A 16205-nucleotide genomic window follows, 5' to 3' on the forward strand; every position below is an offset into this window, starting at 1 on the left:
ATGGGAGGCAACCAGACACAGATCACAGAAGTCACCCTGCTGGGATTCCAGGTTGACCCAGCACTGGAGTTTTTCTTATTTGGACTCTTCTCTCTTTTCTATACATTCACCCTCCTGGGGAACGGGGTCATCCTGGGCCTTATCTGCCTGGACTCTAGACTTCACACCCCCATGTACTTCTTCCTCTCACATCTGGCCATAGTTGACATGTCCTATGCTTCCAACAGTGTTCCCAAGATGCTGGGGAATCTTGTGAACCAGAAGAAAACTATCTCCTTTGTTCCATGCATAATGCAAACATTCTTGTATTTGGTTTTCGCTGCTACAGAGTGTCTGATTTTGGTAGTGATGTCCTATGACCGGTATGTGGCCATCTGCCATCCCCTACATTACGCTGTCATCATGAGCTGGAGAGTGTGCATTGTCCTGGCTGTCACTTCCTGGGTGTTTAGCTTCCTCTTGGCTCTGGTCCATTTAGTTCTCATCCTGAGACTGCCCTTCTGTGGGCCTCATGAAATCAACCACTTCTTCTGTGAAATCCTGTCTGTCCTCAAGCTGGCCTGTGCTGACACCAGGCTCAACCAAGTGGTCATCTTCACAGCCTGCGTGTTCATCCTGGTGGGGCCCCTCTGCCTGGTGCTGGTCTCCTACTCGCGCATCCTGCTGGCCATCCTGAGCATCCAGGCAGGGGAGGGCCGCAGAAAGGCCTTCTCCACCTGCTCCTCCCACCTCTGTGTGGTCGGGCTCTTCTTTGGCAGTGCCATCGTCATGTACATGGCCCCCAAATCCCACCATCCTGAGGAGCAGCAGAAGGTCCTTTTCCTGTTTTACAGCTTTTTCAACCCCATGCTGAACCCCCTGATCTACAGCCTGAGGAACACAGAGGTCCAGGGTGCCCTGAGCAGAGCGCTGAGGAAGGAGGGGCCCATGTGACAGATGTCGAAGGGCATCATGGGGAGGGGCTCTGCTCCCTGTGACATATGGAAGTTGGCATTTTTGTCCTGCACTACAATAAATTTCACCTTAAAATGAAATATTATTGACCTAAACATATAAATTGAAACCTTAAACTTTTGAGAGGAAAATAGAGGAACACCTTGATGACTTGAACAGGAATAGATTTGTAAAAAGACACAAAAAGCAATAGACATAAAACTGGAAAAACTGATTAATATTAGGCCTCACCCCCCACCCAGCAGGGGTGGCATCAAGGCTACATGTGGCCCTCCAGATCCCCAAGTGCAGCCCCTTCACCGAATCCAAACCTCACAGACAAATCCTTTTATTAAAAGGATTTGGTCTTTAAAATTTGGATTTAGTCAAAAAGCTGCACTCAAAGATCCAAAAGGTCACATGTGGCCCCAAGGCCTCAGGTTCCCCACCCCACTAAAGAAACTATAGACACTACGTATAAAGAACACTTTCAAATTAATAAAAAAGATAAACAACTACATTTTATAAAATGGGCAAAGCACTTGAACAGAAATTTCTAAAAAAAATGCATAGAGTTAATAAATGGCTGTTCATCACCATTAGTCAGCAAGAAAATATAAATTAAATACAGCCACCATCAGATACTATTTTATTCCCACTAAAATGTCTATATTTTAATGGATTAGTCATCATTGGAGTTATTGAAAATCTAACTCCAATAATTGGGCAACAGTCAATACTAGCAAAGTTTGTAGCCACTGAGTTAATACTACAGGTAACAGTGTATTACACATCTGCTAGGTCAATAGTTAGTGACTTTTTCCTGGAAAAAGCCACAGGAAAGACACAAGACTGTGAAAACTATCTTCTCTGTCATCACAACTCAACCCTGGCAAAAACAGACATAGTGTAAATGAATGACTGTGGCTGCATTCTAATAAAACTTTATTTATAAATAAAAGTGACTTATCAAAGGGGCCCAGGGACAGTAGCTCACCTAACACTTGTCTAGATCTAGAAGCTAGTCTAGCTCCAGCTGATTCAAAGTTGGAGGTCCTCACTGGGTGGGGCCTCAGGAACCATATGATGTGGTTAGATGTGCTTTGAGGACAAGACCCACTGGTCACTTTGGAGGCATTCTAGAATAACTCTCTTCCTTCTAAGAACTTCTAAAGTATACCACAACTTAATGGCTGATGGACTATAAATACTCATGTGTGCTTCATCACATCTCTCCATGTTCTTTGTAACATTACCAACTCAGTAAAAACAAGCACAGAGACATTGTATACAAATTAGTTTTTTAAATAGTGGATTTAGGAGGATCTTAGATTTTTAGTTGTTTCATTTTTAATTTTATAGTCATTTTATTCGAAGCTATTTATAAGTTTATGTCAAAATAGTTCTACTTTTAATTAGATATTCAGAGCCATTCTCATCTCAGCCTGGATTACGAGGAAATGTAATTCTTGACCCTTATCTGGTAGATGATAATAATTTTGCATGGATGAGGACATCAGAAGGAAAAACTTGTTAATAACTAACCTCGAGACAAGTTGGAGTTCTTATAATATATAAATCTTTACCACACAAAGAAGGAACTCATGTAGACTTATACAACAGGAAAATTCTAAAGCTGAGATTTACTCTGATATTCAGAGACCAAGTTATTTTACTTTCAATAATCTCAGAACATTTAAAATCTTTCTAGCTTCTTTTTTCCCCCTGAAATGTTATGTTGTATAAGACTATATGTATTATGTTTTTTTTCTCTCTTTCTGAAAAATTCTCTTCAGCCAATTTTGAATCAGCTCGGCCATTTCTAGCCTTACGTAACTATACACAAATTTCCTCCCAGTTTCTACGAGTTCCCTGGTAGCATAATATTCTACTGATTGCTGTGCAACATTTGATTCATAAAATCTCTTTGCCATCTCTCAAAAGATTTGGACATTCCTGGCTACCATCTGTCTTGCTCATAACATGTATTAAAAAGAAAATATAGAAAAGGAATTTGAAAACCAAAGAAGAGTTTCCATTTGCAAATTTCAAGCTCATGAAATGATGAATCCTTCATTTCTAAAAGCAAATAAAATAAAAATAAATCCACTTTATAACTTGTGCTTGTTAATAGAAGATTTTATTACAATCTAGTAAAATTTATCAATTTTTTAAATGCAATCCAAAAGCTATTCAATTTGGTATATTATTTTACAATAGCAATTTTATACTGTTTTTAAACTACTTCCCTTACATACCTCCTAAAAACTTTATATTTCTGCCTTTGATACAGGTCTTGAATACACCAGGAATTGAGTTTTTGCAGGGTTTGAGTATCTTCAGGGAAACTCAATTGTCCTAGCACTTGCAACACCCTTCCTTTCCCCAGTGATTGGCCATGCCATGCAGCCTCTCATACAGCAAGTCCTAATAAAGGCACAAACCTACTTCCACTATTTCTAGTCTATTTGGTTTGTGTATGGGTCCATCCCTATATTAATTTTATAAAATTTTATTTTAATTATTTTTATTGCTGTTTAAAAATATAATGTATTTTCATGATTATGTAATAAGCCAGCTTGTTAAATGTTCTTATAATTGTAATGATATGTCAGAAAATTCTGTTAGATCAGCTATATATACAATCATGTCATTTGCATGTAATTAGTTTGTTTCTTCTTTAGCAAATGTTTGTGTGTGTGCCCATGCATGTATTTCTTCTTCTTCTTTTTTTAACTGTACTGGTTAGGATTTCCAATAAAAAGTTGAAAATAAGGGAAAAGAGTGGTAATAGTGCATATCCTTACCTTATTCTTTATATGGTTATTTGAGTACTTTCTATTATATTTCTGGTTAATCTGGCTAGTAGTCTATGGATTTTGTTTAATTCTTCAAAGAACCAACTTTTTGTTTCATCAATCCTTTGTATTTTATTTGTTTGTTTATTTCCATTTCATTTAGTTCTGCTCTGAGCTTTGTTATTTCTTTTCTTTTGTTGGCTTTGGGTTTTGTTTGTTCTTCTTTTTCTATTTCCTTGAAATGTGACATTAGATTATTAATTTGTGATCTTTATGTCTTTTTGATGTAGGTATTTAAAGCTATGAACTTTCCCCCTAGGACTGCTTTTACTGTATCCCATAGACTTTGAAAGTTTGTGTTCCGCTTGTCATTCAGTTCAGGGAATCTTCTGAGTTCCATCTTTATTTCATCATTGTCCAAGGATCATTCATAAGCAGGTTGTTTAATTTGTATGACTTTATGTAGACTTGAGTGTTTCTCTTGGAATTTATTTCTATTGATAGTTTTACTCCTCTGTGGTCTAAGATACATGGTATGATTCTGAAATTTTTTAATTTTCTGTGACTTGTTTTGTGACTTATGATCAATCTTAGAAAATGTCCCATGTGCTGATAAGAAAAAAATGCATATTCAGTAGTTTGGGGGTAGAATGTTCTATAAATATCTGTTAGGTCCATTTGTTCTAGAGTCCTGTTTAAGTCCAGTGTTTCTTTATTCACTTTCTGCTTTGATGTTCTGTCTAGTTTTATCAGTGGAGTGTTGAAATCCATGGCAATTAAGATGCTACTGTTTATTTCTTTGCTTACATCCAGAAAAACTTGCTCTATGTAACTGGGATCTCCTTTATTAAATGCATATATATTTAGGTATCATCCAATATGTTGAACAAAGCAGTATCTCACATATCAATACTAACACTCAATACAAACAGTCTGAATGCTGTGCTTAAAAGATATAGACTGGCTGAATGGATAAAACACAACCCAGGTATTTTCTGTCTCCAAGAAACACATCTAAACCACAAGGACTCACACAGACTCATGGTAATTGGATAGAAAAAAATATTTCATGCAAATGGAAACCAAAAGTGAGCAGGTATAACCAGTCTCATATCACATACAACAGACTTTAAATTAACAATGGTAAAAAAAAAAAAAAAAAGACAAAGGTTATTTTGGCTTGGGTCTGCCATGATGGGGAGCGACCCTGGTAGGGCTTGTAGCCTGGTGCTTTGTTCTCAGGAAGCTCCCAGTTCACCGGCGGCAGTAGCTTTTGGGTTTGTGAAGGTAGAGACACTCCAGCAGCTCCGGAGCCTACAGTCTGCTAGAGGTGTAAGGGCAAGTTCTTCCCATGGAATCTCCAGTATGTTCTGGCACTTTTCCCTCACAATTGCACCTGAGCTATGTTTTTGTCACCTAAAACTGTTCCTTCTTTCTGAGACTATCTGGTAACCAATGTCTCTAGACAGGCATCTTGCCCCACCCCATAAATGGATTTATAGAAAAAGAAAAAGAGAGATAGAGAAAGAAAGCAAAGACTCAAGCCATATGGACAAGGTATTTCTGCCTCAGAGATAACAAAATGGTAAAAGACAATTTAGGCCCAGCCCTAGGTATTGTATTTAATGGTGGTAAGTAAACACTTCTCTTTCAAAACAGACCTTCATTTATAAAGGTCCATCACTATTGATGCAGCCAAGTATGCTTTGTCATAGTTATTATTGATAAAATATAAAATATTAATCAATATAAATATTGACACTCACATCTAATACTTACCACAGGAAATATTTTTGCTCTATTCACTTCAAAGATTAAAAGCTAATAATAGAAACATAATGACATCTCTTTGTATCTGCAGCATGCTGTGTTAAATATCATCATATTGTCCTCAACAGAAGAAATAAAACTGTTAATTATGCTAAGCTGAACGGATATGCACCAAAATATTAACCTTAGCTCTATCCAGGTGTTGGTGAGTCATATTTGTTTTTCTATTATAGCCCCTTAGCTCTATCCAGGTGTTGGTGAGTCATATTTGTTTTTCTGTAATAGCCTCATCTGAAAAATGAACAATAAAACTGCTAAAAGGAAAAGGTTATTTAAGCAAAACCATAAAGCATTCTAATGGTAAGTACTTTTGTCTATCACAGAAGGAAGACCAATATGGTTAGGATAGATGAAGAGGCTCCATGAGTGCTTTGAAGGATTGGTACTAGGTATGAAGTTAAGTGGGTAAAATAAGGTTAAAATTGACTTGAAACAAGGAGTAAGAATTTCAAGAGTGAGAGCTACTAGGTATTTGTACTTGAATGAAGTAGAGAGTGTGTGTTGGAGAATAAGAAGGTGAGTGAAGGGAAGTTCTATTAGCCAAGCAGATTATTTTCAAAGAAAAATAACCCTACTTCTATTCCCCTTAAAATTTTTTGTACTTTCCAATAGATTAAATATGTTACTTTTATTTCAAGTGATCCTTCTACTACAATTTAAGAACTAAGGTTCTGTAGAGAACTCAATTAAAAATAGGAAGAACTGGAAGGATTTTACAATCATCAGACATTATTACTTTGTGCAAAAGAGAGAGGGGGGGAGAGAGAGAGAGAGAGAGAGAAAGAAATATGCCCTTTTTATCTGTAGACCCTAACCCAGAATTAGAAAATAAAATGTGACAATTCAACAGCAACAAAAAATAATCCCATTAAAAAGTGGGCAAAAGACATGAATAGATACATTTCAAAAGAAGACATACAAATGGCCAAAAAGCATGGGAAAAAAATGCTCATCATCACTAATCATCAGAGAAATGCAAATTGAAACCACAATGAGATATCATCTTACACCAGTCAGAATGGCTACTATAGGCTATTATTAAAAGACAAACAATGACAGACGTTGGTGAGGATGTGGAGAAAAGGGAACACTTATACCCGGTGGGAATGTAAATTGGTACATCTATGGAAAACAGTATGGAGACATCTCAAAGAACTAAAAATAGAACTACCCAGCAACCTGAAAGGAAAAGAAACTATTATATCAAAAGATTATCACAGCACTGTTCCCAATAGCAAAGATATGGAATCAACTTTTGTTGTACATTAACAGATGATTGGATAAAGAAAATGTGGTACATATACACAACAGAGTACAATTCATCCATTAAAAAAATGAAATCATGTCTTTTGCAGCAACATAGATGTAACCGGGGGAAATTACTTTGAGTCAAAAATGTCAGACTTAGGAAGACAAATACCGCACATTCCCATTTGTAAGTCGGAGCTAAACAATGTATACACATGGACATGGAAAGTGGAGTGATAGACAATGGAGACTTGGAATGATGGGAGAGGGGTGGATTATGAGAAATTACTTGATGGCTATAATGCACATTATTCCAGGGATGGATAAAATAAAAGCCCTGACTTCACCATTATGCAATCTATCCATGTACCAAAATTATACCTGTACCTCATAAATTTATACAAATAAAAGAAATCTGGAGATGTTTGAGATGGAGGGCACATTGAAGAAAGTTAAAGAAGATGGGTTATACCTGAACTGCCAAGTTAAAAATATTTATAAGCGAGAAATCTGGAGTGGTTATTTTGCAATAACATTTTCTCCACTGGGAGAAATATATTTCTCTGAGATAATGACTTGAGAGGTTCCATGGGACCTCCAACCATTAAGATCAAGACATTACAACCTCTCCTCTTAGTGAAACAGGTAGAACCAGAGATGGGACTAACTTTAAGATTGATAAAACCAATATCAAGAGAAATTAATTTATGACATGATCAATTTATGTCATGATCTTGATTTTTTAACTTTCTGTGCCTATGTCTTGCCTCTTTAATGGAAATCCGGTCCCCACTCAATCCCACATAAACACAGACAACACATCCCATGGGAATGCTGAAAAGGCCAAAATCAACCAAATGGGAAATGCATTCATTGGATCACCACTGAGAGGAAAGTAACAAATTCTTTAATTCTCTCTAGGGAGAATGTGATGAGATGCATTACCACAGGGTCCTGTTTCCTGAATCATTATTTTCGCCTGTGGGGAATGAGTTATAATCCAGTGACGATAGGAAAAGCGCTGGCTTGCACAAGCAAGTCTATCATAAGTTCAGGAGAGCTCTGCATTTGGGCTTCACCTCCCAATGAGGGCCCTTGAGAGAGGAAAATCAATCCCAGTCCACATATTCTCCCTTCCTCTCCTTGAGGTTTCTTCTAAGCCCAGGGCTACATTTGAAGGAAAGACCACAGATCATACCAATGTAAGTAAAATTGGTTCATTTGCCCTGAGAAGGAGTTTGCAGATGGGAAATGGGAAAGGGGCAGTGAATGAAACCACTGGCTGCCGGCGTTAGTGGTGAGATGCCCTCACTGTGGCGGCTCCTTCCAGCTCTAAGCCTGTGTTCATAGCTAGGGTCCTGAGCGGAGCTCTGGGGACCACTACTTCTCCCATAGTGTGGCCACGGCTCCTCTGACCCTCTTGTCCCCTCCATCCACATCCCCTCGCCATCCTGGGGGGCTCTCAGCTTTGTCATGACTGTGCCAGAGAAGAGAAGTCAGGACACCATCCCTGTGGGATATGATCAGGTTAAAGGGCTGTAGTGAATGTCAGCAGCTATGTGTCCCAGGTGCCCCTTCTTACAAATTAAAAACAAAAAACAAAACACCTGAATTCAGAACTGTGAGGCGGCTTGCAGACTGATCTTCCTTTCCCTCTTCTCACTGCCCACCCCACACGTCCTCACAAGCACTGTCTGGCCAAACAGGACCCACTTCTCAGTTGTCCAGGAGACGGAGGCCATCCTCTCACAGAAAACCCAGTGCCTGCTGGGGGTAAAGATTCTCTTTGTGGTTCTTATTTTAGTGGAGAAACTGTTCGCCACGAAACATATTTCCTTATGATTATTGTATCCACAATTACTCTCCAATGATGGTCCTCAAATCCCTAATAATATATCCTAAAACACTTACTAAGTTCTTATGTGAGTTAATTCATTTAATCCTCGCATCTATGCTATGAGAGGATTTATTACACACCCCACTTTGCAGATGGGGGAACTGAGGCAGGGAGAGCTACAGAGAAGTCACAAAGCTGGTTTGTAGCAAAGCCAGGATCTGAACTCAGGTGTAGGCTCTAGAATCCATGTTTGCTTGTTTGTTTCTAAAACTACATTACTCAGTAGGATCAAACTGAGTGCCACAGTAAATTATTGGAGAAGATAAGTAATTTCTGAGTAAGTGCAAAGATTTGACAAGTCTGTGCTGCCCAAAACCCTATCTTTGATAGCCCCAGGGCTCCCACTCTGAGACAATGATCAGTAGAAACTTTTCTTTTGGGTCAGTGCCAAATAATACTCCACCTCCACCCCTTCCTTTCCAAAAGATTTAGTCTCTCTCTCATTGGGATATTGAGCAAGGCAGAGTTGCCCTTTTAAAGCCTGTATTTTTTTTTCTTTAATTCGAGAGTGAGGTAACTTACAGGATTCTTCCACTTCTTTAAATTTCTCCCTCACCTCACCCCCTTACCATTAAGAGTTTCAATCTTAATTTTAAAAATGAAAATGTAGAAAAATTTCTAAATGAAAGTAAATTCAAAAGCAGGCAAAGTATGAAAGTGTTTGCAATACCATGATGATTGTGTCGGATTTCAAATCCCAATGACTTAAATTCTTTTCTCAATTTTGTGATCTCTTTAATATTATTAGTGACAGCTAACATTTATTAAACTCCTAAAATGTACTAGTGCGATGATATTTCTTCTTCTCATCAGCCCTTTTGATATTTATTGACATCATTTTACAAATGAAAATAATGAGGCTTAGAAGAGGTGCCCCAAGTTTGTGATGTTCACTGTTCAGAATCAAGAGTGAAATGATGTTCTGACCAACACGGCTACTCATACTGCTTTCATTGTCATTCAGAGATCATGTTTTCTTCACCCACTGCTAAATTTTTTATGCTCTGTAAGAACAGAAAAATGTATCCATGAAGTTTTTCGCCCTTATTCTGTTCACAGAAGATTGTTCTTCAATGTGTAGCTGGACTGGACACTTAAAGAAATCTTCACTTCAGGTATCTGTTTCTTTATTGTTTCTACCCCAGGTTTTTTCTAAGAGGAAAAAAAAAAAAATCTGACTTCTCGAACTGTGAAATCCAAAATGCGAGATCGTACCAACAATTAAAAGGAAAAAAACTATTTTCACCTTGTACTACATTTTTTGACCTCAGCTTCACAATGGACCTGATGAAAAATTTGTGTGTAGACAGCCACAATTATAGACTTTTCTCCCTGTGGCCTTTGCTACAAAACTGTTAAAAGCACAATTGACATCCAGAGTTATGCATGATTTGGTTGTAGTTCACATCTGATGATATTAGTTTTTTCACCAAGAATTTTATTTGTGCCTTTATTTATTCTTGCCCTTTAGAAATACTTTATTCTATGATACTAATTTCTTTCAGAAATTCCTTACCCCCCAAAAATCAGATGTAAAACTACAAATCATGATTGACCTAATTGTGAACTTAGACTGGCTGAACAATTGTATTCATTTGGAAGCTAATAACTTGCTTTTTTGACACCTGAAGCATCCAAATGCTGCTACCCTAAGTCCCTGGCCTTGGAGCAGTAGGAGCTCAGATGTGTACATCACAGATGGGAGCCATGTGGGCGCCCCAAAATACCCAAAATATCCATGTCCCTGAAGGTCTCAGGGATTAAAAGCTCTCTTAGCGCTCCTTTTCAGTTTGATTCAGTGGGACATTAACACAGTATTAGGTGTGTCCAAAAATTGCCAAATATTCTGTCATTAGAATTACACTGTCTAAAAATTGGACACTTTCCCATTTCAAGCATCTACAGATTGGAAGTTCTATATATAGCCTTTAACTGTAGTCTGCTTGCATTAATCTAATAAGTCAATTAATATGAAAACAAAAGTATACCTATCAGCACAAATGAAATCAAGTCAATTATATTTGAGTGACTTTGAAAGATATTTTACTTACCATATTTTGTTGTGATTTCTTGGGAGTTCCAGTGAAGCATCCAACCACCAAGACTCTGCAAGTTAGTTGAAGATGGCCATCTCCTTTTAAGAGAAACACCAGATTCATGTAGGCATAGACATAGAAGTTATTCACATTAAAGAGAGCAAATCCCCCTCTAATTTGCTATTTCATGGTACTTAGACCAAATGTGTCTACTAGTAGGCACAGTGGTTAACCATAGGAACATAAATACAAGGAATTCACAGAGCAAACTTTGCCATGGGTCCCTTAAAGAGTATCTAGGAAAGAGGAGGCCTTTGTGAGCAGACCTGGAATACACAATTTCCACTGACAAGCAAGTTGATTCTAAATGACTTTTTCTAAGAAAATAGATTCCTAGACTAGATGACAGGTAAATTCCTGTCACTACAGATTCTGCATTTCGATATACTCTTTTAATTATTGTTTTAATTCTTTTGGTTTCTGATTTGAAATCCCCAGAAACTGCAATACCAATAAGAAAATGAAAAGACATTGAAATGTGCTTTTCTGTATGACAAAGTTCACACTTTTTGACCTGTGCAACCTCAGGACTTTGCTCTCATTCATAAGTTGGTGGCTGTCACAATAATTTTCTTCTACTGATACAAGATTTTCTTCTGAGTTAATCAAAGATCTTGATCATTTTCTCTACCCAGATAACTCAGAAAAAAGCATGCCTTTTGTAAAGAAAAATGAAATTGAGGTTTTCAATTTCCTTCTTGTTTTAAAGACTTAACTCTTTTTCATACTGCAGTGACTTATTTCTCCCATTTGAAGAGCTAAGGAAATCTTCTTACATGGGAGATTCCTGGTAAGACTTGGTGAGTACTATCTTCAAAATAAGTAGAAATAATGTGCAATTTTAGTTATATATTACATTGTGGATTTTTCCAAAATGGAAATTATGCAAAAGGTAAATTACTACCTTTTGCATAATTTCCATTTTCCATAATTACCTTTTGCAACTTATGCAAAAGGTAAGTTCATGCATAATCTTACTCTTTAGAGATAATCAGAAATAAACAATTACATATTTAACTTACAGAGTTTTCTTACATATATGTAATGGGCATCAAAATACATAAAATAATCCCCCCTTATCCACAATTTCACCTCCCCCATTTCAGTTACACATGGTTAACTGTGGTCCAAAAATGTTAAGATATTCCAAGAGAGAGAATGAGAGAGATCACATTTACATAACTTTTACTACACGATATTGTTATGACTGTTCTATTTTATTATTAGTTATTGTTGTTAATCTCTTACTGTGCCTAATTTATAAATTAAACTTTATAATAAGTACGTATAGGAAAAATCATAGTATAATAGGATTCAGTACTCTCTGCGGTTTCAGGCATGCACTGGGGGTCTTGGAATATATCCCCCACAGACAATGGGGGACTACTGTATGTGTATAAATATATTTATGTTTTAAAATAGGAAACAGATCATATTATACTCACAGGCATTGACTACTTGTAGGTAATTTTATATTTCACTGTATAAAGAACTATATTATCCTTTCTAATGGTATTCCATGCTATAAAAGTAGCCAAACATATTTAATCCATACCCAAATGATAAACTTCTTTGCCAATTCTAATTGTTTAAAAACATACACAAGTTTACACAGATTATGTACAGCCTCTTCTTACTATGAGTGAGTCACCTGGGATTTCTTTCTCTTCCCAGAACTCACCACATTCTTCCTGCCCAGAGACTTTGCCTTCTCTGTTTTATTACTGGTGCCTATGCAGTGGGCATCCCTCTTTGGCTCTGGTCAGGGTTGACCCCCTTCATGGTTTAGGTCCCATTTACACCTCCTCTCCAGAGAGACATTTCCTGACCACCCCATCTAAAGGAGCTCCCTCAAGCCAAGTAATTTCTATCATTTCACCCTCCTTATTTCCTTCATAGTATTTTTCAGTCAACAATTATCTTACTTACCTGTGTTTAAGGGGTGATAATTAACCACTCCCTCTCTCTGCTCTAAGTCCAGAAAAAGCAAATCGTGAAATACACATAGGAAACAGGTGGAAATCAAAACTATGTATTTTGCTAGTGAGGATTATGGGTAAGCATAGTTTATATCTTCAACAAAATTTCTCTCCAAATTAAAATCACAACCATTAGCCCACCCCCATCCTCAAATGGGACGGAAGCTCCTGTATGCTTTATGCCCAAAGGGGTAGAAATGCTTGTGGCCAAAAAAGACAGCAGAGAAGAGGCATCTTCAGTTTCTCTTTCCTGTTTCGCAAATCACATAAGTCAGGGGACAGAGAGAGGCAGGTATATCCCAAAGTGATTCCACCCAGGGGCACAGAAGTTTCCTCCCTATGTGGAAACGGGAGGAGTGGGAGAGAAGTACCCCAGCCCAATACTGCTTCCTCAGGATCTGTCCCCGCTTCAGGATGTGTCCACCTCACCCTCCTTTGTGCCTCCAGAGCACAGGACAGCGGCCGCAACACATCATGCTCTCCAGGATCATTTGTTAAGGGATGGACGAAATATAAATTTAAACCATATAAACTTGTTATTTTATGGAATCAACAAAGATTGTAACTGGTAATGCTTAGAACTGACCATGCGGCTAGCAGGCATGATTCTAATACACTGTTAGTGGGAAGTGAAATTGGTCAAATTTTCTAGAGGGAAGCAATCAATAGGTGTAAAAACCTTTGAAATGTTTATATCTTTAGCATTTGCAGTTTCACTTTTTGAATATTTACTAAATAAACGATCATGAACATAGCAAATCTTAAATTTGTAAGAATATTTATCTTTATACTACCAAATATAAGAGAAATAGGAACAAAAAAATCCCAATGGGAAGAAAGTCACTAAATTGTGAGATTCTCAGGCTGTTTTTGGGAAAATTGAGACGGAAGCATAAAGGAGCCGTACAAGGTCACGCTGTGTCTCTGAGTAATGGCGCCATCCATCCCTCTCATGGCCCTTGGTCTCCCTCTGCTGGGCCCTTCAGGAATAGCACCCTAGATGGAATTAACCAACTGGTGCTCCACCTGATGCCCCTGTGCCCTGCTCAGGATCCATTCCAACAGCATAGGCTGCTGCCATGGTAACAGGTGATGAAGAGGAATCCAGTTAGGGGATTTGATGGCAACCTGAGTTGCTTAAACTAGGAAGATATTGAGGACAAAAGATTTCTGTCACTCTAGAAAATAAGAGCAGCTCTGAGGTATGTCATAAGGAAAAGAGAAAACAGTCAATCAAAATACAGCTACAATGCAGCCATCATATTTAAATGTAACCACTGTAAATGTAAATTGGTTTCCTCATTAAGTGTCTTACTTTAAAAGACCTCAGAAATGCCACATGCTTAATTATTGAATATAGTCAAAATATAGACACATGTTTATTTCATGTAGTCAAAGAATTCTTTCACTCATGCTTAATTTTCAGTAAGAAAAGCTGATGAAGTCAGAAAAACTCTCAGAATAAAACTACAAATACTAGAGATGGAAAAGTGGTATCTAAAGGAGCTTCTAGGGAGTCTTGGCCAGCTGCTGAAAGGAGAGTCTTACCTTAGGAAATTTTAAAGAAACTACAAAATTGATGGCCAAGCATGGTGGCTCATACCTGCAATCCCAGCAATTTGAGAGGCTGAGACTGGAGGATTGCTTGAGGCTAGCAGTTTGAGACCAGCCTGGGCAACATCATGAGACCCTGTCTCAACAAAAAACGAAAAAAAAAAAAAAATTAGCCAGGTGTGGTGACACATGCCTTGTAGTCCCAGCTACTTGGAAGGCTACTTGGAAAGCAGGAGGATTGCTTGAGCCCAGGAGTTTGAGGCTGCAGTGAGCTATGAATGTGCCACTGCACTCCACCCTGGGCGACAGAGCAAGACCTCATCTCTTAAAAACAATGAGGAACCTATCTAGAAGTGATTTCAAATGTAAAATAAGTTGGGGGAATGGAAAGCATGTGAGAAGGTCAGTGGGGCCAGTGTGTAGTGAGCAAGCCCAGAAAGAACAGAGCCCTAGTGGCTTCATCATACCTTGGACCGAGAAGGCCAGCAAGCTAGGATATTAAACCACCTCGTTTTGTTCCACGTCAAGGTCATCTCCCTTTGAACTACATTAATAATCAAGGCTCCCACCAAGAAAGGAAAGCCAGAAGATTTTAATTCTTCAAAACAACACATGGTGCATGTGTGTATGTATATCCTTTTTATATAGGGCAGATTATTAATATAAGAGATCCTATTATACTATTATATTTTATTATATGTAATAACATATTTTTTCTTATTCCAATGATACAACAGGATTTTTTTCTCATTTTTATGAACACATCTAGTTAGTTTGGGCAACATATCCAAAAACAAATTCTATAAAATCTATCCAAAGTGATAAATTTCTAAATGCTTCCTCTGTAACATTCAATAAATATTTTGCTTCTTTCATTGCTCCACAGCTCTGACTTTCCTGTGGTGGACGAGATCTTGTTTTTCTCTGCCACGGAAGCATGGGAGGCAACCAGACATGGATCACAGAAGTCACCCTGCTGGGATTCCAGGTCAGCTCGGCACTGGAGTTTTTCCTATTTGGACTCTTCTCTCTTTTCTATACATTCACCCTCCTGGGGAACGGGGTCATCCTGGGCCTTATCTGTCTGGACTCTAGACTTCACACCCCCATGTACTTCTTCCTCTCACACCTGGCCATAGTTGACATGTCCTATGCTTCTAACAATGTCCCCAAGATGCTGGGGAATCTTGTGAACCAGAAGAGAACCATCTCCTTTGTTCCATGCATAATGCAGACTTTCTTGTATTTGGCTTTCGCTCACGCAGAGTGCCTTATTTTAGTAGTGATGTCCTATGACCGGTATGTGGCCATCTGCCATCCCCTACATTACACTGTCATCATGAGCTGGAGAGTGTGCACTACCCTGGCCGTCACTTCCTGGGTGTTCAGCTTCCTCTTGGCTCTGGTCCATTTAGTTCTCGTCCTGAGACTGCCCTTCTGTGGGCCTCATGAAATCAACCACTTCTTCTGTGAAATCCTGTCTGTCCTCAAGCTGGCCTGTGCTGACACCAGGCTCAACCAAGTGGTCATCTTCACAGCCTGCGTGTTCATCCTGGTGGGGCCCCTCTGCCTGGTGCTGGTCTCCTACTCGCGCATCCTGCTGGCCATCCTGAGCATCCAGGCAGGGGAGGGCCGCAGAAAGGCCTTCTCCACCTGCTCCTCCCACCTCTGCGTGGTCGGGCTCTTCTTTGGCAGCGCCATCGTCATGTACATGGCCCCCAAGTCCCGCCATCCTGAGGAGCAGCAGAAGGTCCTTTCCCTGTTTTACAGCTTTTTCAACCCCATGCTGAACCCCCTGATCTACAGCCTGAGGAACGCAGAGGTCAATGGTGCCCTGAGGAGAGCGCTGAGGAAGGAGGGGCCCATGTGA

The 16205-nt window shown here is 38.7% G+C and overlaps 2 protein-coding genes across 2 annotated transcripts; both read left to right on the plus strand.

Annotated features, from left to right (window-relative positions):
• On the plus strand, positions 1-933 carry LOC138377305 (olfactory receptor 2A14-like). Its single transcript, XM_069462134.1, has one exon. The coding sequence runs from the start codon at positions 1-3 to the stop codon at positions 931-933; it is 933 nt and encodes a 310-aa protein (XP_069318235.1).
• Positions 934-15272: 14339 nt separating this feature from the next.
• On the plus strand, positions 15273-16205 carry LOC138377288 (olfactory receptor 2A14-like). The gene has a single exon (XM_069462117.1). The coding sequence runs from the start codon at positions 15273-15275 to the stop codon at positions 16203-16205; it is 933 nt and encodes a 310-aa protein (XP_069318218.1).

Source organism: Eulemur rufifrons, chromosome 29 (assembly GCF_041146395.1).
Source record: "Eulemur rufifrons isolate Redbay chromosome 29, OSU_ERuf_1, whole genome shotgun sequence".
In the NCBI taxonomy this organism is placed as follows: domain Eukaryota; kingdom Metazoa; phylum Chordata; class Mammalia; order Primates; family Lemuridae; genus Eulemur; species Eulemur rufifrons.